Below are 21,287 nucleotides of genomic sequence, written 5' to 3' on the forward strand. Positions count from 1 at the left end.
CTCCTGTGCTGCTTAACACGAATCTGATTTCAGATGGTATAACTGACTCCCTCCTTGTAACAGGCTGGTATTCGTAAGAATAAGTCCTCTTTCTCATGCTGCTACTCTGTCTTTAAATCAGGTCTTATGTAACAAAACACTGAGATACTCTAGCAATACAGGGGATGTACATTTATATTTTAACAAATTTGAGTAAAGCTACACCAAAAAGATTAGAAATCTAGAATCTTAAGTTTGCTTCTCTTTAGATTACTTTAGCTTAATCGGAGCATTTTTTAAAACTCATTTTTCCTGACGTTTATAGTTTGGTACTCTTCCTAGATCTGGGAAAGATGGGTATGTGCCCAATTAAAAAGCACAGCCACTCACGTAATTCTTGCTGGAAAAATGTAATATAACAATTGGAACCTCTGGGGAAGTGCAGTTATAGATCAGAGACAGTTCTGTAAAAAAAAACCTACTATAAATATCACTATAGCTGTACAAAAACTTTATATACTTTTTTTCCATCTAGATACTGAGATAATGAAAATAGAAACAAAAGGAAAGAAAGTGAATGCTTAAAATTCCAAACTGGAACATTGGCATGTCACACTTGACTTGGTAAGTGGATGGCTCAAAACCAGAACAGACCAATTCAGAGAGGAGACGCTTACCAGACAGCCACGAGGAAAGGTGGCTACCGCTTGGCAGGCTTAATTATAGTACTGCATTGTTATCACCACTTGAAACAAGTCACCCCTCAACACAGAGCTATGCTGATTAGAGAATGAAGATAGAGAGCTTATTCCATAAAAGGCATTTAAATGAGGTTTTAAAAATAGCTAGTCTTTAAAAGCCTCTTGTAGAGGTAGCCTCCTACCTATCACTTTCTCTCTTCTGATTGTCCCTTTACGGTTTAATCTGTGTCAGTTCCGTAATGGGAACACACTGACATAATACCAGCAGACAACGAGTATGCCTACTAATGGTGGCCAAGGAGGAGGAAGCTGTTTGTTCACGCTGGCAACCAATACTCAGCAAATGCCTTTTCACAGGCCAATTTCTATCTTGCATTCAAAATCTGTCATTTTCAACAACCTAACCCAATTTTTAAAACTGAACATTCAGAATACTACTGATAGCATAACTAAAGAAACACTGCAGAAGACAAACAGCTTACTTCCACAAGACAGACAGTGCCCATTTGTCTTACTTTTTGGGTCTCACGCTGGCCTCGGGAGTTCATATTTATTCTCTACGTTCTCCCACTTATTTGATCTCTGCTTAACTTGCTGAACTGTAAGCATCTCTTACCTTCACAACGGTGACCAACCCATCATTACTGTTGGGATCAGTCAGAATAGTAAATCGCCCGGTGGGATCTCCCCCTGTCATGCGGTACATGGCGTTCCAAGCAGGCGTGTGTGGTTGATCTTTGTCAGTCACAGTTAGATTTGCTACTATAACATCCACTCTGTTTTCCGGTACTTCACCATAGAACTGCAGAACAACAAAGTAGTTTAACATGCTCATAAAAGCATATGAGAGCAACACTATATTGAACAGACCATTATCCATCTAATTTAACTTCAGGGAATACATCTTACTTCACTGGAGCTCTGACAATTTATCTAACAAAGTCTACCTCAGGTCACTCAGTAAACTGATGGATTGTTCATTCCCTAGTTAACTTTTGCCCTTTGGAGTAAGCAGAATGTCATGCATAAGGCATATAATCTGCTTGTTTTAAATCCTACTTGCTGTAAGCTATTTAATAAACAATAAATATTTACAACTTGTACCTATAATGACAAAAGACGGAAATGGTTGTAAGTATGTACACACAGTTACTCCTACCCTGTACTTACAGTCATAGCAGTGAACTCTGGAGGATTGTCATTGACATCTGTCACAGTGATGACAGCAGTTGCTGTGTTTGAAAGACCATATGTTGGGTTTCCTTCCATGTCCGTAGCTTGAATTATTAATGTATATTGTTGTACTTTCTAAAACACAAAATGACACCAACATAAGTTATAGACAAGACTAACATTACCATAGGACAGCAGGTGTTTCTTAAATTGCACTTCACTAAGCAATGAGCTGATCATACTGCTTATTCTAGTTAGCATCACTTGAAAGGACAAGAGCAAAGTTTATATCATAGAAGTACAGCACCAGATTATACCCAAACATATTAAACTGCGTGCTTTTTTTCAAATATCACTGAGACTAGGGCAGAGGGTCTACTACTTATGCTGAAAAATCGAAACTACTGTATATAGTTAACGTGATCATTGTAGATTTAACAACATTTTGCAAATGAAGAGAAAAAAAAAGTTTATTTTGTACTAAAACAAAAGGGTAAGTCCTCAAAAGCATTTAAGAGAATGAAGCCAAAGCACAGTCGTTGGCCAAATGACTGCAACTGCCAAGGCTTTGTTTTAGCCAATCCTAAGTATAAAACTGTAGTTGCAACTTCTTGCTATCCCCATGGAAACTAGAGCTGTCAAGGCTAACCGAGACTAGTAAGGGCATGGACAGAAAAGGGGAGGGAATAACCAAACAGATTATTCCCATAAATGTTAAGCATTCCAGAGGAGAAATCCGCCACCTCCCCCAGCCCCGCCAGTGTCCGTTGCTTCCTTTGCCTTTAGGAACAGCCCTTAAGCAGGGAGTTCTATTCTGAAGTCACTGCTGGAATCACGCCAGGACTCACTGAAGCAAAAGCCTCGTTTCTATGAGAAAAAAATGCCCAACTGAGACCTGACCTCAAACTGGTTAGCTTTATAAAACTACACTGACGAGGCTGTATGCTTTTTAAATAACTAGAAAGACGTTTTTTATGCAGAGTTGCTTAGAAGTGGATTTTGCTCACCTACAATTTCTACTGTGCAATGTATATATTGTGTACACATTTTGATTTACTAGTTCAGTTCTAACTTTAGCAGTTTCTATCTCAGAGAGGTAGGTGTTATTGCCTTAAATTCAGTTCTTTCAAAAAAGATCACATACATAAGATGTTGATAATACTTTGAAATATCATTTTTATGAATGATTTACTAAAGCAGTTGCACAATTTTTTTTGTCAGAACAAAAATACTTAAAGCATAAAAGTTTTCATTCAGTATCATATTTTCTTCTACCACTTACAGACTGAACTTTACAAAAGATTAGTTCTTTTGGACTATGGATATCAACACTAATATTATTTATAAAGAAATGCACTATATAGTTTAATAATGCACAAATATGTATACAAATTCTACTTCAGAAAATAAACTTGCAAAGTGACATTTAAAAGGCTTTTAAAAAAACATCCTAAAGGTTTCCTTTGTGCAACCAAAAAAGGAAAGCAGTTAAGGTAGAATCAAAGAAATATTTCTACTGCTTTTATCCAGAAAAAAAATTACTTGATTTATTGTGAAGCAATAAAATCTAGAGTGATATTGAAGTAAATCTTGCAGCCAGGTGATTCTATGTTATTGAAACAGCAAGTGCATCGGATTCATCTGGGCCTTAAGATACTGATCCCAAGAAGCAAATTTCATTAAAGAAAACTCCACTATTACTACACAGCAACTCAACTTTCACACAATCTTATATAATTCCAACAGAAGTGCACTACAAACCCCTGCACCCTCCTTACAGGTGCTGCAGTACCTTGCCACAATAACTTGCCACTTTAAGTATTTATTTTTCCAGCAGTCACATGCATTCATATAAAAAATAAACTGATAAACTGCTGGAGATGAAATTCTGGAAGTCGACAAGCATACAACATAGACCAGCTTTCCAAGTATAGGGAAACAAGGGGAGGTGGTTCTCCTCTTTTTACTGTGGGTCGAGAAGCAGCCAGAAATAGGCAGTTGAGCATGTGTCAACAACCTGCACAGAGACTTTGCAGCAACAAATCTGCAAATTAGCAGCTTCAAAAGAGAACACAGGTTCCATCCAGTTGTATCTTTCTACTCCAATACAGGCCAAGTAAAAGAGTACTTCTCTGAATTAAACTCACATGACATAGGAATGTCTGTGTGTAAACTGAAGTACCTTGCCTGATGACTTCTGCACCTCCAGCAGTAAGGCATATGTTTTAATGTTGATGCAAATTCCATAGCAATTGCTAAAGAAACAAGAAACAGCTGGAATTCAAGAAAGACCATCTTCTGGGAAAGCAAAAGAAAGATTTTTTCTGCCTTTAGCTGAATCCTCTACCTTAGTAGCCCTCCTCCTGTATACATTAGACATTTCATTTTGTGTGTTAACCTGAAGTCCTACCAGATCAGAACATCATCAGAGCAACCATTTTTACTTCATGCCTAAAATAGGTAATGTATGAACACACTTATGCTCACCTTCATAATGTGTCACTTAAATTAAGAAATTAAAACAGTGTCTCAAATGTTATGGGTTCAGTTAGAGCTTTACAAAGAGAAGCATGACTTAGAGAAAAGGGAAAAGAATTGGATACTCCAGCTGAGGAGGTTCCTGGAGACCATCTCCAGAGGGAAGCCATTAGGCAACATGGCAGTCCCCAGCTCACGATCAGAAAACTGGCACGATTCACGCCTGGCTTTTTAGACTCCTCGTATTGTAATTTTGCTGACTTCAAGACGCTCAGGAAATGAAGGAAGCAAAATAATGACTTGGGAAGAAATATATTTTATCTTATATTAGTCTAATTTAATATTTGAATGATTTAACATTAAACATTGATATTAAAAAATGTGAAAGAAATACTTATAAACAGTGACTAATTTGGGTAGCAGTAGACTGATCAGTTAGGAAAAACAATGGTAAACAACAAGGCTTCTCCAACTGTTAATATGCGAGCCGATTTGGAAGCTTTACTTTTAAGTTCTTCAGATAGTTGGTTTCTTCTGAGCTAAAGCACTCTGGTACATCTAGCCATTTAGAAATAGAACTAAAGTTATCACTACGCCCTTCTGAAAATTCACCTATCAAAGACAACCAGAAGATTTTAGAACCAAGGGTAGATAAAGACGCCCACCATTCTTTTAATTTAATATGGCAACACCGTAAATTTCAGGGTTTTCCATTCCTTGAAGTCATCCTCTTCAAAACCAATTTAAATTGATTTTATTAAATCTTTAAGTTAATTGCAATACCTAGCAGTTTGTTTAGCTTTTCAAATCTTCTGATAGCCACCTACAAACTGTAAAATATAGTAGAAGATTAATAGCCAAACCAGAACATCAGAAAGAATCTTTCTCCATTTTCAATACGCAAACACCAAAAAGCTCAACAGTAAATCATTAAAAAAAAATCCTTCAGATTTAATAACCTGAAACGAGGTTAGTAAAGCAGAAGTTGAAAGAAGATATGTTGAAAAAAGATTTTTTTTATATTTTACAGTTTATTTATAAAAATAATGCTCATCTCTTGTGAAGTTTAAACTGGTTCAAAAACACAGTCCATGTGACAGATCTGAATTTGGGAGAAAATATTTTTGTTCCCTTCTCACAGATGGGTGAACAGAGAATTATATAGCTGCCATCTCTGGTAGCTAGAATTGTGAAGAACAGTCTAGACAGAATGGGACTTGCCGATGATGTAGGAGGAAATTACTGATGGAGTTAAGTTTTTTTTTTCCCCCTAAAGTTTTTCAGTACATGTCCAGGCCTCGAAATTAGTAAAATGTATAGTTACAGACTATACAGTGTATACTATATAGTATACAGTATATACTTGTATACTATACAGTTTCACTACTGATCGTTTTATTTTTCTATAGACATGCTTTTCACATTTTAAAAATCAGTAACTTTTCCCCTGATTATTTTAATCAACAAAATTCACATCAGGTAATTACTGCAAATTTAGCAACACATTATCTAGAAGATTGAATTCAGAGTATTTACCACCCCTCTGAAGAGCTAGGAAGAGGACAGAGAGAGGTTAGCTGCTTTTGTTGTGCTCTCCTGGATCTTCTAAAATAAACAATTCCATTTCCTGAGGAATCTTCATCTATAGAGCTCAGCAAGAGAAGCAAGCTGGAGCTGAGGAATGGGGTCTCCCGTTTCAGAACCCGCAAGAGCACATAAAGTCCTCATCTGCACTGCTCTGCTGCAGTGTGCACCTATTTCTTAAAAGCAGGCAAGCTTTTCAGACTTTTGAGACAAGACTCTATCCATGACCCCAGGAAGTGAGGGAAACTACAGTCACAAAAAGCATGGGTGTCATTTTCACCTTCATCAATTTCCTCTCTCCCAGGTTTTTATTCTCTGGGCCTAAAACAGGTTGACTAGTTCTGGCTAGGAAAAGGGAAGAAGCTCAGATCTAAGGGGGAAAAACATGATAAATGTGCAAGTTACTAGCAAAATATATGTATCTTCAAAGCATCAAATACAACCTAGCCTATGGGATTAAGACATGCCTTACCTCTCTGTCAAGCCCAGCTGCGACAGTGATAATGTCTCCAGTCTCATTGTTGATTGTAAACATGTTTGGCGAGGGGCTGCTTGGGGCTTGTGACAAGATCCTGTATCTCAGCATCCCATTTTGTGCATTGGGATCATCAGCATCTATGGCGGTAACTGTCATCACATAGGTTCCTAATAGCAGGATAAATAATTGATGTTATATACACAGTTTACTCAGATTAAACAAGGTCACTTACAAGAAAAAAATAGTCAAAGCATCTATTTCTTTTGGTAAAAGCTGTACATTCCTTCCCTTACTTAAAACAAACTGATTAATACCAAGACTCACTAATAAAGAAATTAAAATACAAAAGAGGAGATAAAAATACTTTGTGTTTATGAAATATCAGATTTGCTTATGACTGAAGAAGCTCCATAAACATTGAAATCCTACAATTCTGCCATAAATAACATCTCTGTAATACACAGCTTCTCATGTTTAGATAAAAATGTTATTAACTGAGCCAAAGGAAATACACTTAATTTTCAGAATTGGTGCACATACTGATTATTTATGTTGATTTTCATTTGCTATACTTTTTCAAAGGTCTTTTCTAGACACACATTCTTTCCATCTCAAGCGCCAACTCAACGCTGCAAAGTGATAAACTACATTTCTTATGTTAACTTTTCTAAAAGTTTAATTTTTTAACTGAAAAAATATGAAATTGGCTTCAGCCACAGTGCACGCTACTAAATACGAGCTGATTAGAATTTAAATGAGATGCGAATACAATCTTTAAGGTTTTTTCTAGATTTGAAACAAAAATGTTTGATTTCAAATCCCAGTATTTCCCAAACCTCCGAAATTCAGAACTAAAACTGAATGTGCTGATATACCCTGGGTTATCAACTAAATGAACGGTCAACCGCTACTGTCAACATAACAGTGAGAACTACAATATCCATTTTCAAAAGCAGTAACCCTAAATTCATATTCTTAAACCTCCCTCTGTTGCAGACTACATATACATAATTCTTTCTTTTGCAATAATTCTAGCATGCTAAAATGTGAATTAAAAATAAGGTGAACCAGTAATACAGTATCTGTGGTTTTTGCTCACCACACTAGTAAGTCACCTTGGAAAATGTTACACGATCTGAAAACATTCCTTCATTACCTCCAAAATGTCATCACATACGGATGTCTCCACACGGAAAGCTCATGTCTTACCTGGCTTTGATCCTTCAGGGACTGTCCCATTCCAAACCTGGTGTAAGAATTCAGGTCTATTGTCATTCATATCAATGACATTAATGACAATGTCAATAGGATTTTCCACCTGGTTTCCATTTACATCCACCGCGTGTGCCCTCAGCTGCAGAAATCATTAGGAAGCATTAGAACTTGCAAAACACACAAGCACAAGTAGATACCAATAATGGTGACATGAAGTTTCAAGCCACACACTTTTAGTCTAATGTATTTTGGTATCTGCCTTAGCTACCCTGTACTGATTATTTAAGTTTTCAGGTTAACAGAAGTGCTGTTCAAACTTCTAATCTATTCTAAGTTACAGACTTTTTGACTTGCTCAGAATGATTTTGAATAATGCCAATGTAAGCTGTCATATAAAACACTCTTTTTAATGATTGTTAGAAAACGGACTCTATAAACATGCAGATCTACCTGAAACAGATAAAAACAGATAGATCTTATGAACAATCTGCAGAGAATGAACACTGGCATCACTTTTAAGTGGTGTTTTTTCTTTTCTTTTCTTTTTTTTTTTTTTTAAGTAAAAGCATATGGAATTTTTCTTTGTTATCCAAAGCACCAAGGTAAAGTTTGTCATAAATCACTGTTGGTAAACACATTGAAATTCCAGGCTAAAATTAGGCTACAGTTTATGGTCCAAGTTTCAAAGACCCTTGAGACTTAAATTTAATGCCCTGATTGTCAAAAAGGACTGAACATCTACCTCTGACAGTCAGGTTTACCTAAATCATGTAAAAATGAACAGAAAAAAAAATTGCAGTATTTTTTGAAAATGTGAACCCATACATATCCAGACCAGAGCCCAGCAATTGCTAGGCAAAAGAGCAACCTGCTCCTATAGGCAGGCCTGCTGAAGCCCATTTTATACATTTCATGACTACAAACCTACTAGGAAAGAGCAAGACAGTATAGGTAACCCCCCACCCTGGAAACTGCTCATTAAATTCTTAAGTCTCTAAATCTTCAGTTGTCAATGCCAAATTCTCATGACTGTCGGAGGTGCTGTGACCTTGTAATAGCCGGGTCCCATCCACAGAAGCCATCTGCTACATCCTCCATTCAGGAGGCTTCCCAGAGAGCCAATTAAGGGCTGTTTTACACCATGAAGTGCTGGAAACTCTCTCTCTAGTTGCTGAGTGACTTCCATAACAATTTCAGTGTATTCTCTCAAAAGCAGGAGACAACTTCAGGTCAAAGTTTGATCTCCCCCTTTCCTTCAAACCTTTCTTTTCTGCTAACACTTGAATCCTTGATCTACTTTGTCAATTCCTTTACAGCAAAGAATATCATTTTCATAAGCTGACAGATCTAATTTACAATTCCATTAAAATGCTTAGATTTGCCCCTAGAAATGAAAATTGGTAGGTTATTCTTCCCATCCATTTCTCAAACCACAGCTGCTGCAATTCTAATAGTAGTCATGTCCTAATTTAAGTTGCTGTATTGAAAGTAAACTTTTGACAAATATGCAATACAGTGGAGACTGTGATCAATGACCTGTATTTGAAATATAAGCTACAGAATCCGCATTTCAATCTTTATAATTACTTTATCTAAATAGATTAAACCACTGTTTATATGTGTTAATATATTTAAGCTGTTTAAACATACTGAGAGTTAGCCTTAGTGAATACAGTAAATATAAATACAAATCTGCTACAAACTCTTAAAATCATATCTCTCAGAAAACTATAAGCCAGCTGCTCAAGTCATGTATGAAGCAGATGTTAATCTTCAATTTGATAATCTGATTTATAGTAAATTACATGAAAAGAAGCGATCTGCTCCCGATCTAAAGGCTTTGTCACAGACAGCTGTCCTGAAATGGGGTTGATGATGAAGATTCCGGTCGGAGGTTGGTCAGCTCCTGGGCCAGTCACACTGTACCGCAGCGAAAGGCTTTTATCCCGATCGGACCTAATCTGCGAGTCAGAAAAACAATGTTTATATTAGTTACAAATAGTCAGTGGCAGGAACTGCTGCTGAGACAGCAAGGTAGTGTTCTCTTCTTTTTTTGTTTGTTTTTAATCTCTAGACTAAATTTGTAAAAATAATTATTCTGGAAATGCTATAAAGTTAACATAATGCTTCAGCTTTTCAGCTGTGCTTTCTTTTTGTTAGAAAGACAGTCAGTGAAGGATCATAAAATCAAGAATTGTATTAAAGTAAAACAAGCAAGCATTTTTCCTTTAACAGAATTGCTTAGATCCTAGAATGGTACACAAAACACATACTAACACAAAACTATGTGAGAAATAAGAAGTCTTTTTTTTCCCCTGTGTATTCCTGGACCAATACAGATTCTCTTCCACTACTGACAATACTGAAGCTCATTAGAAACTTCCTGAGTTTTTCTTTCTTTTTTTTTTTTTTTTTTTTTTTTATTTTTAAAGACCGAACTTCAGTCTCATCTTCCAAGAAAACAATTAATGAGCAGCACATCTTCCAAAGGTGGCTGAATCACTAGCAAGCACATCTCCAAAAGCAATGCTCCAACCTATCAGCCTGTGCTAACTTTCATACGAGTTCTAACAAATCCTTCTAGAAGTCGATTGAGACTAGTGCCACGACTGGAAGGCCCATCCCGGTTTCAGCAATGGCCACCCACGCACTACGCAGGGCTGTTGAAAAGCTAGCATACGTCACTGACACATCCCGCTGCCTCCTGCTGTTCCTGCTAGTTCCTGCTCATGACCCCAAGTGGAAGGCTCCAGAGCCAGACGCCATAGCATTTCAGGAAAATTTTTGAACTGTCAGAAATTTTCCTTAATCAGGAGGAATTTATCAGGGCAATTACCACCTCAGTCAAGGACACTTTCCACTGCATGGGGATAGCAACAGAAATCACATACGCAGTTGGGCTAAGAATGACATATCGCTCCAACAACTGCTTCAAGAGCTCTTCGGGGGATCCTGAAAACCACGTCTCTGTTAACATCCTTACCCGAACTAGTTCTTGAGGAAAAGGCCCTCTGGAATTTTCTGGCAAGTTGATGGGAGGGATAACCCAGTCCCTCTTCTGTCTCTTCAGATGGCTGCTCTGCTTATACTGTTGCCATGGAAATACAATGTCTTCAATTTTCTTTTGGTCCTTTCCCAGGCACATGATAAAATTAAGCATATATTAGAAGAAGAATTGCTGGTATATGTTAAAAAAAAATTTGGATAATTACATAACCTACTGAAAGGCTACCTTTCCTCTCTGTTGATATTGAAATTGCATTCACAGTGCAGCAGGAAAATAAGCAATATTATTTACGACTATACTGTGAAATTCTAAGAGTCCCTCCTCCCCCCCCCCCTTATTCCAGTTGCAGGAAAATAGAACTTTAAGCCATTTATAACATAGTACTACTGTGTAAACCACTCTGCACTTTCTAGAAGTAGTTAATATTTTGCAGAATTTAGTAGTATGCCTTCATGTATTTCTCATTAGCTGGAACTTCAGTTCAGGTAATGTGCTACTGTACATTAAATTTAGATCTGAGTGCGCTAAAATATAATTTGAGTTCCAAGAGAAGTTTAATACATACCGGTAAGGAATGTCTCAAATATTTATGACCCTATTAAATCCCATAGAATTAATGCTGTAATTATTTTAAACCTATGTCAGCCATGATGGATGCTGTAGATGACCCACTTTACACACTGGGCATTAATCTTTGCTGGGTGTCAACATTCCTTTTCTATTGCCTTCTATATCTGCAGTCATTTCAGCCTTTAACTCCGGATGCCAGCATGCATATAGCATGCTAGCTTGCTTGAGGGTGGAGAGAAGGAGACAAAAACACTTTCCAAATCTTTTAAGAGAAAACCATTGTTTTTATCTAATCAAATGTGTCAGAGACAAAAGCAGAAGCACAACTGAAGGCCAGATTCCCCTATTCTATATTCCACTGACATTAAGGATGCTAGAACTGGATCTCTGCAAAGAACACAGTATGCCCTTGCATAGCTACATACCCCCTCTTTTATTAGACTTCTGCTACAGACAAAACTGCAATATTTCTTTGTTAAATAATTGCCTTAAGTGACCAAAAACAATGAGCAAAGAGACAAACAAAAAAAAAAAAAAAAAAAAAAAAAAAATGAGGATTACACAGCTTTGGTCTCCAGTGTGTGCTCAGAAAAATGACTTACATAATAACACTATTTTAAAATTATGCTTAAATCTTTAATCTGTACCTATTAAAGGTATATTAAGCCATGAACAAATGTTGCTCTTTATTTGTAATTTAAGGTCTTTGTAAGAGAAGGTAAAAAACAGCAGGCAGCAAGTAACATAACAGACAAGCACAGTAGACTTAATATTGTTTTCCTAAAGTAAATATATTACATTATTTGTATATGGCTAGGTCTGATTTGTGTTACAGCAGTCGGTTTATCCTATGGCAGCTTCCAGCAGAGGGAGACTATATTCCTTACCAAGTAGTGCTGAAATCATGAATAATTTACAGCCTCCAATTTGATTATGAAGGGATAAGACAAAGCCAATATTCCATGCCAGAAATGCTTTCCTACTACTGCTGTAAATCTACAGCTCCTATCTAATAAACTTGACTAATGCATTCTAGCAGAGATTTGTTTATTTTGTGGTTATATTTAACTGCTTGAATAAATACTGTAATGCTTTCAAGCTATTTAAAATAAAGAAATGACCATATCCAACTTAAATTCAGGTATAAATCTCAAATGAGACAAATAAAAAGCTCAAACATAAACAAATCATATAAACAGACATGGTTGCCATGTCTTAGCAAAGCTACAAAATAATCGATTATGGGAGTTCTTTCTAAGGCTACAGCTTTACAATTATACAATCATTAGTGCCCTATTATCCACATATCTCATGTACAAATGCACGACAGACAGAATCAAACTCCTATTTTTAGGCATGTTTCTTGAGATAAATTGATAGAGCCTTTTTGCTGTTTCTTACTTTTGTCAAAGGTCCTGTGAATGCTGGTTCAGGGGTTAGTTTCACTCTCATTTGCCATTCCTCCTGGGTTTCCTCATCTTGAGCAGATACTACGAATTCTGTGGGCTCTGCTGAAAGTTGAAAGCTCCTCTCTGCATATACCACACCATCTTCACCTACTCTAAAATCTTCAGGCTCACTGCTTCCAAAGTGTATTTTTTTGTTTCCATTGCAGCTTATAAACCTCACTGTAAAACAAAAGGACACGAGAATGAACGATGAAGAAGCAGCCCACCTGAACTCAATGGGATATTGAAAGCATTAAGAACAAATGTTCACAAGCAGAAAAAAATGACTTGCTGCTCTTGTTATATTGCATACATGCAATTATGAGGTAAGAATCATACTTTAGGGGTCAGTCATTGTAACAGTTTACCTGCATAGAAGGAATGTGGGGGTCTGATTCAGTTCCCAATTCTCACCTCACAGAGCCCTTACAACTCTTATGGCAAATTAAAAGGTTCAGATTTGATAGAGTTATTTCCCAATGTAGCCCAGGACACAAACCTTAGTAGAAATTACCAACATTAACAGACACATAATTGGAAGCAAAGGGTGTCAAAGACAAGGACAACTAAAATAAGAAAGTTAAAGACTCTTCTATTTAAGAAAACTGTGAGGAAGAGAGAAATTTTTAATATTAGTTCAACTGTCTCCCTCACAAAAACCCCCAAACAATAAAACCATTTTCTCCCATGTCCTTTGGTACATTTCCCTCCAGTTCCACTGGGATGTCTACAGAGATTTACACTTCACGTCAGAAAAGATTCAGGCAAATCAAAATCATCAGAAAAAACTGAGAAATGCTCAATAAATTTAATCGTGTCCTAACCAGAATCACAAATTGTGTTACCGGCACTCTGCTAACAGGAGTAAAGCAGAATGCCAGAAGTCAGTGAAGAGCCTATAACTTCTATTCCTAGCAAGGCAACGTATTAATAGCCAGCTGTATTTTCTCATGTAGGCGACTTACAGGCTCTGTGCTCAATTTGCCTCATTCCTTGTCTGTAAAATGGAGGCAGTAGTAAATACTTCCCTCAGAGAGAAAATTAAGTGAAAGTATTCACTTTACACTTGTTTGCTCTTTAAGTTGCTCGACGCAGCACACAGGTTTGTACATCCTTTCAAGAGTTACCTTTTCTTGTTTAATGCCTTCCAACACAAGTGCCATCTAACGACGCCCCGTGAAACAAGCCGTTGGTAAAACTGACTGTATAGATAATGCAGTAAAATGCACAAGATGGAACTGGGGGCAAGTTGCTGCTTTCTTTACCCAACTGTTTTCACTATCACTTATTTTATGGGTTACTGCATATAATAGTAGGTGTACAAAAAAAAAAAAGAAAAAAGTAGTATCACATTAAAACTAATAATTGTTATTTAATGTTTCCAATGTTTCCAAAGCATTACGAAATATTTTGATTGTATGGGTAACAGAAGTGCAAAACATCATTAGGAAGGTTGTGCTAAAATGTACATAGCGAAGATGAAGATGAAATGATGCTTTATGCCTCATTTCAGTTATTGGGCTTTTTATATTGTGCTAAACCATGCACAAACTATTTAGCTTCAAAACCTAAAGGTCCCTCTCAAGAAAAATCACTACTAAATGCCATGCATCAAACACTTTCTTCTGGAATGCACTAGTTACAGGAATGGACTGAGAAGAAGCATCATATCTTTTACTATTTGAACTTCAAGGACTGAGCTGATGTTCAGGTGACAGATACAATTTGTTTCCTTACTACACCCTTTCAGTTATCCAGAATCCCCCATTTGCCCTCTCATAACAAAAGAAACTATTCAAAATACTTCTTTAAAAGGGCCTGTCATCACAAAAATAAAACAAACTATAGCACTGTTCGATAGAAATGATAAACCGTCAATCCCTTTATAGTCAGCTTGCTGAGCCATGCAGGAATACTGCTTTTTCCAGACTACTCCGAGGGCTCTTAAGGCTCTTTGGTGAAATTCCAACCTCGTCTGCTGGAAAAGGGCAAGCCACACACCACAGGACACTGACTCAAGGAAGAACCAATCTGGCTGGGTAAGAGCCTCTCAGTGCTAGGAGTGCTAGGGCTCCTCCTCCAGCCTTCTAAGTGTTGCCTCAGGTCCTCCTCTTCAGTACTGAGGATGCTTCACTGCAAGGTTAATGAATACTTGGCCTCTAATTTTTCATAGATGCGGCTCACTAAGGCTGGCCCCTCATCAGCTCCAACCTAATGTTACATAAGGTACAGCTAACTTGTCCCTTTTCACAGATCTACAGATGCAACCAAGTTCGCAAGATTCAGAGAAGATAGGGGGCCTCTCCTAGGCAGTTCGTGTGGGAGGCAAAAAAAAAAAAAAAATCACAGGCAGGAGAAAAATCACAGGCAGAAGTCCAGCTCCCAGACCTCGACCATAGCAGTAATCTTACCCTACTCTCTTTAACACGCAGTTCCTTTCCCAGATAAAGGGGAAATAAAATATTTCCTGATAAAATGCATGATTCTAAATCAAGGATTTAACAACTAATTTTATATCAACTACACCAGAACCCTCAAAATCATTATCACAATTCTAACAAACTGAACGAATGAAGAGAATGAATATTAATCTAAGCTTTGATCATAGCTGGTTTTGAAAAAGGTTATAATGAGTATTACAGTCATTATGGTCCAAAAGACTATTTAAGATATGAGAATGATATTTTATAAAAAGTGATTTCCCAACTATTACATAATAATCTAATACATTCATTTTTTATATATTCAAATTCATAAAGAACAAGATTTCTCCCCCCCTCAACATGTACCTTCTTAAATATAGATTCCAAGAGCTTTAAAAAGAATCTGCTAGCCACTTCATTGATATTCTCCCTCCAGGCAACTATACATTAAGAAATTCTATGAAAATACCTTTCCTTTGGCAGCATCTTGCTAAAAATGCATGAAATTGTCAATGCTGTAGCAGAATTATTCCCCCTTTGCAAAAATCACACATCAACAAATTACACTCAACTATAACTATCCAAAATTAAATTACTTTGACACAGTAAAGGTTGTACAGTAGCTACTTCCCACTGTCTCCCCCAATTGTATGGTTATCAGTCTAGTAAATTCAATTTAGATCTCTTTCCTTCATTTTTCAGTGTTCAACTGGTATGAACAAAGAATGATAACTGACCTTAGATTTTTAAGTCAAAGTTTTTTGTAAAAATGTCACACAATTTTTTTCCACTGAGAATAATGATTATTTATACCAACAATGTTCTAATCGCACCGAATGGAGGCATGCTTTTCAAAAGTCACTTTCTGTGCGTCTTTTTAGTATCTGCTGAAATATTTTTTCTACTTTTAGAAATATTTTTTAAATACATTATTTGCAAGTACCTGGAAACAAATCAGTTATAATCTGAAATACAGTTATTTTGATTTCAAAGAGAATATCCTATGTCACATAATAATAATAATATGCATGCCCACTTTCGAACATGTGAGTCAGTAATCAATTCACACGCTCAAAATAAGCCTGTGCATAAGGATTTACAAAAACAGGGTCTTTAATCAGAAACAAATTTATATTTGGTATTGTCATATCACTAATATTATTAGATCCTACAACAGATGACAGTAAGCATCCTAATTTCATGGTCTTTTTTGGTACTAAAATAAATATAATCTTTTATTTAAAAGAGAGAGAGGAGAAGGGAGGGAGGGAGAATGAGAACAAAATTCTAAGATGAAAACCTACACCTCTGTGGTATTAAAGCAAGCTTTCAAATTAACATTCTTGCATGGAAGTAATTACAACATGTATAAATGTGTAGTGTACAAAACCTGAAGTATTAAACATGCAAATTCCTTTAGAGTACACTAGAGAACTCCCCCATTCACACCCATGTCTAATGATATGAATGAATCATAATATCTGTAAAACACATCTCTAATCTCATGTACCTTACTAGTAATCTTCAATTACCTAGAGCCATTTCTCAGACAAGTAAAAACCTCTTTTCAGCTACTCATGTTGGTTTTCACTCTTGACAGCCTGCTTCAGCTCTCTTTTCGTCTGAGCCAAAACTCACCAACATTATTCTACCCAAGGACTGAGCATAGAATTAACAGTCTATAATATTAACATCAATTTTTCACAAAAATATTGATGTGAAAAACAGAATATTAATAAAGAATTGACATTGTTTGTTTTGATCCTGGTACAACTGTTGTTGAATTTGCCAGTTGTGTTCAACTGTGTTGAATTTGCCACCTGCACTTCTGCACTACTTGAAATAGCAAACTCACTTCTAGATAACCTTCACATACACACACAAAAAAAGCTTATGTCTCTGCTAATTTGCTAGAGTAATATTATTTATCTTGAATGTTATTCTCAATGCCTAAGCATCAACCTCAAGGCTCAGGCTCACTCAGAGGACATTACGGAAACTGCACCAACTTCCAAGTGCTAACAACATACACACTCCAGCACTACAGTTCAAAGTGTGTATCATAAAAGGTAAAACCTGGGCATGTTTAATCCACCCAGACATACTGCAGCAAATAAATCACTCTGCAGCAAATAAATAGAAGAATAAAGTGGCTTACATACAACTATTTACTACAAACCAGTTTTACCTTTGACAGTATAAGAAATTATCTGGGAACATTCTGCTGAACTGTCCATCTGCACACTTTATACTTGAACATTGCACCTTCTCCAAAACAGAGCATGTATTTAATAAGTCTTGCTACTCTTGCAGAGAGAGAAACAGAGAAACTGAAGCAAACTATCCTAAAAACGAAAAGAAATTAACTACTCCACGAATTAGTCATTTATTTGGACCAATAACTTCTGTATCTGTAAGGTGATCTGTTGACTGGACTAACAGAATGCCCATGCTCATATTTCACCTCGTGGCTTTTCCGCGTGACAGGTGGTGAAAAGCCTATGAGGAATACTTTACTACAAGTACAGGTAACTTCAAGTTCAGCTTAAAAGCATTACTTGATTTCTGGTCTTTTTTGAGCAGTCAGGAAAATGTCCTATTCTCACCTGTGAGCTGAGAAAATTAGATATAGATTTTACTGATGTAAAATTAATATGGAATATAATTAGGTCACTTTAGGCATAGGCATTTCCCTAACTGTATTGTAGTTCAATTTGGCATTATATCCTTTAGAAAGGCTTCAATACCAGCGCTGTTTCTAATAGATTCTTCCAGTCTTTCTTCTAATCCTTTTCTCTTTTATCCTTTTATACCAAAGAACTGTATTTTATACCATATTCCACATCATCCAGGAAAATCTCAAAAAACCTACTCATTTTGAGCATTTGGGGGTAACCACCCTATTACACTTTAAAACAAAGCCTGACTCCCAAAGACAGCTTGCTTACCATTTTCTGGAAAGCAAGCAAGGCAATTCAGTAATTACTCCCTTGCTTTCAAAAATTTCAGCCTTCGTACCTGGCACTGCATTCTGCCACCCACCCTCACGCTGGAGCAGGAGGCTCCTTCAATGAGCACCAGGAATGAACGGGAGTTCTGCCACTTACTAAAGGCCCAATACAGCTATTTGTTTAATTCCCTTATTTTTGCTTGGCTTTGCGAGCTTTGCAACTTTGTGCCAAGTGAAAGCCAGGCTATGAAGCTTGCAACCGGGAAACAAAAAAACAATCACGCCAAAAGTCTCAACTGAGATAAAAATGGGGATACATTCAAAGTTGTTTACCAACTTTGGATGTTTCACTCTCTGACTTAGCAGCTTAAAACTCCACATTTCAACGCTGCACTGTTTGCTTAATCATTTCTCTAGTCAGTTAGGAAAACAATAATTAAAAGGAAAAATCATTTGCAATAGTTAAGGTTTAATTCATACTGTTCACTTAGTTCATTAACCGAAGGCAGATCCAGGAGAGTGATTTGCAGCAGGCATTATGTAAAGCCTACTACTAATACACAGTTCTACTCTGTGTTTAAATATGCTTGTAGTGGGTAGCACACTTCAGAAAAGTTGTAAAGTTGTATGAAAAGTTGTACAATACCCTAGTAAAAATAATTTGTACCAGCTCCTGCAGCTTTTTTTCCTTCAATGCAATTCCACCTTTGCCCCACCCCCAGACTATTAATTCTCAATGCAAAAAGTCTGTGTGCTTCCTAAAATAATGTACATTTCAAAGCAAGCTGGTGGTCTACAGGATGGCAGGCAAGCGTTGGTGGAAATAGGCCTTTCCCTTCCTGTTTCTGCAGCACATATTTTTCTTTCTCAATTTCAAAAAGTGCATTTTGGACTTCTAAAAAGAGTATTTTTACACATTATTTTTGGTAAAAGGTGCAAATGGGAAATATTGCAGCTGAAATACATCTCGGCTTTTTACTACATGCACACTGCACATTCAGTGCTACACTGGCCCCTCATTAACCACACCAACTCAAACACAAGGGCCTATTTTTAAAGCTACCTGTGAAAGAAAATACTTATCACAAGCCTGTCCAATCCTTAAATTCGCAATGAAAGACTTGCACAGCTCTTTAATAAATTGTCCCCTCGCTTCCAGTTCCCATAATCCTCTTTGTTTACCGAACAAAGTCGTAATAGGCATGCCAGAATGAAAACAGGGATAAAGTTCTTTCTGTTTGATAAAAGTGCCTCTGCAGCTTTTCAAAATGGAAATACCAGCCATCAGCAAAACACAGAACCGGTATCTCAAACAGAGTCCAAATTATATCTGATTCACTGATCCTTTTCAGTTTTTGCCTCTACCACTCACTGACACAAAGATCTTCCGCGCTTTGACACCCCTTTTGTTCTCATTTTAGCAAAGAATAAAATGCAGAAAAAGGGAGTAAGCATCTTCGGGGAGGAGAGGTATTTATATTTCGACAACGGCTTTTGTTTTAAAAACAAACAAAACGTAAAGGTTCTCTTCCCTTTTCCTCCACTCTGTATTATCTAACACATTTTTGGTAAAGATGAGCCTATATGCCCCTGCAGAGTTCTGCTCGATCTTCCCCTCACTTAAATGGTGCTAGCTGAAAGAAAACTCAATAATAAATGTCATTTCTGCACTCTGGAGTATGCAATGCACCTTTAATACTTTCCCAAGTTACCATTCTACAAGAGTAATAAAAAGAAGGATTAAACACTAATCTCTTATACCCATAATGCATCAACAGACTACACCTGCTAAAATCCAATTTGTTAATTAAAAAATATCTACTGAACAGTCAAGCCAGGAGACTAAAGGGAAAGTACTGTCTTTATAGATAGATAGCAGAAAACAGCTTCAAAGTTCAGGCACTTAACAGAAGCTTATTTTTACCCCTATTCATTTTTATGTGACCTTAAGCAGCATAAGTAACAAATACCTACTATCATGGTGCAGCAATTAAAGAACAGTTTTATCGCTACAATAATGACTTAAATGTTAAATGTCTAGTAAAAACTGGATGAGCAATGTTGGCTTTTAGTCTATTTATAGAAAATGTAAAAAAAAAAAAAAAAAAAAGCTGGGGTCTTCCCCCTTTAAAGAGTAAGAAAGGGGAGAATAATAAAGATTTTTTAAAAAATACATACATACATACATATGTGTTCTCTGCTAATTATTCCTGGCTCAGACCATTTCTGGCTGGGGGGGGGGGGGGGGGGGGAGAAAAAAGAAAAAAAAGACTCCTAAAAGCTTCTGTAGAGAGCCAAGACATGCTGAAAAATGGGGTATGTGTACTTTCCAGTGAGCCCATGATCTGCTTAACCAGTTTAACTGGCCAGCAATTTTTAGTGGTGCTTTAAACCTGCACCCTTAATAAAGGACATAAATAAATAATAAATTTATGTCCTTAATAAAGGACATAAATAAAATGACAACAGAATATAATAGGCAAATATGCATATATCACATTTAGGCTATCTCTTCCTTCTCACAATAAAAAAAATAAAATAATAAGGGTCTTTTCCTTCCTTATATTGCTGGACTATTCAGGCAGACCTAAATGTTGCATAGTATTACAACAAACAAAAAACTCTAGCTCTGCCAAACGGACAGTTATCTGGGCAATGTTCTTGCTTAAGATAAAAAAAAAAAATGTTAAAATACACAGATGAGGGACCATTTAATATTTTATACCCTGGTGCCAACCCCAGATACTCCCAAGAGGCTCAGTGAGCACACGGGCTGGTTGGTTACCGCCTGCACCTGCCTCCTTGGACGCAGTGAGCTGCTCTGGGTGCAACCAGGGGAAATGGGACAGTTTTCTCTAGAGCTGTTCTTTAACCTTGCAAACCAGTGCACATTTGGGTGTGATGAGTCTCCACAAATATCACCGTATTTCTCCTCCTTCCTCTGGTCTCTCTAACACTCTGCTCTTGTTTATCACTCTCCCTAGCTCATTCCTCTTAAAACACTCTGATCAAATCTCCAAAACCCACCATTATTCATAGTGATATTTAAGGGTCTTTTATTTGTCTTTGAGTTACTGTGGCAGCTATGTGTGTGCCGCCCCCCCCCCCCCCCCCGGACAAATTCTGTTCTCTAAGTAGCACACTTGCTCTTCAGGCAACTTACAGCACCTCCTAGAGAGCGTAGTGAGGAGAGCTGGACACAACTGCGCCAGCCTTCTCAGTGCAAACCATGGGCACAGCCCATCTCTCAAACCAGAACCATCCTACAAACTGTTTTAATA

General features: G+C 36.9%; 1 protein-coding gene across 1 annotated transcript in view; it reads right to left on the reverse strand.

Moving 5' to 3' along the window:
• CDH2 (cadherin 2) overlaps positions 1-21,287 on the reverse strand; it is a 121,101-nt gene that overhangs the window by 28,981 nt on the left and 70,833 nt on the right. The window contains exons 3-9 of the mRNA XM_062570245.1: positions 12,587-12,813; positions 10,592-10,738; positions 9,414-9,569; positions 7,603-7,747; positions 6,388-6,560; positions 1,851-1,988; positions 1,297-1,482 (exon numbers count right to left, since the gene is read on the reverse strand). Coding sequence (XP_062426229.1) covers positions 1,297-1,482; positions 1,851-1,988; positions 6,388-6,560; positions 7,603-7,747; positions 9,414-9,569; positions 10,592-10,738; positions 12,587-12,813 — 1,172 coding nt within the window. The remainder of the gene's footprint in view (positions 1-1,296; positions 1,483-1,850; positions 1,989-6,387; positions 6,561-7,602; positions 7,748-9,413; positions 9,570-10,591; positions 10,739-12,586; positions 12,814-21,287) is intronic.

The sequence above is a fragment of the Rhea pennata genome, chromosome 2, assembly GCF_028389875.1.
Source record: "Rhea pennata isolate bPtePen1 chromosome 2, bPtePen1.pri, whole genome shotgun sequence".
NCBI lineage: Eukaryota > Metazoa > Chordata > Aves > Rheiformes > Rheidae > Rhea > Rhea pennata.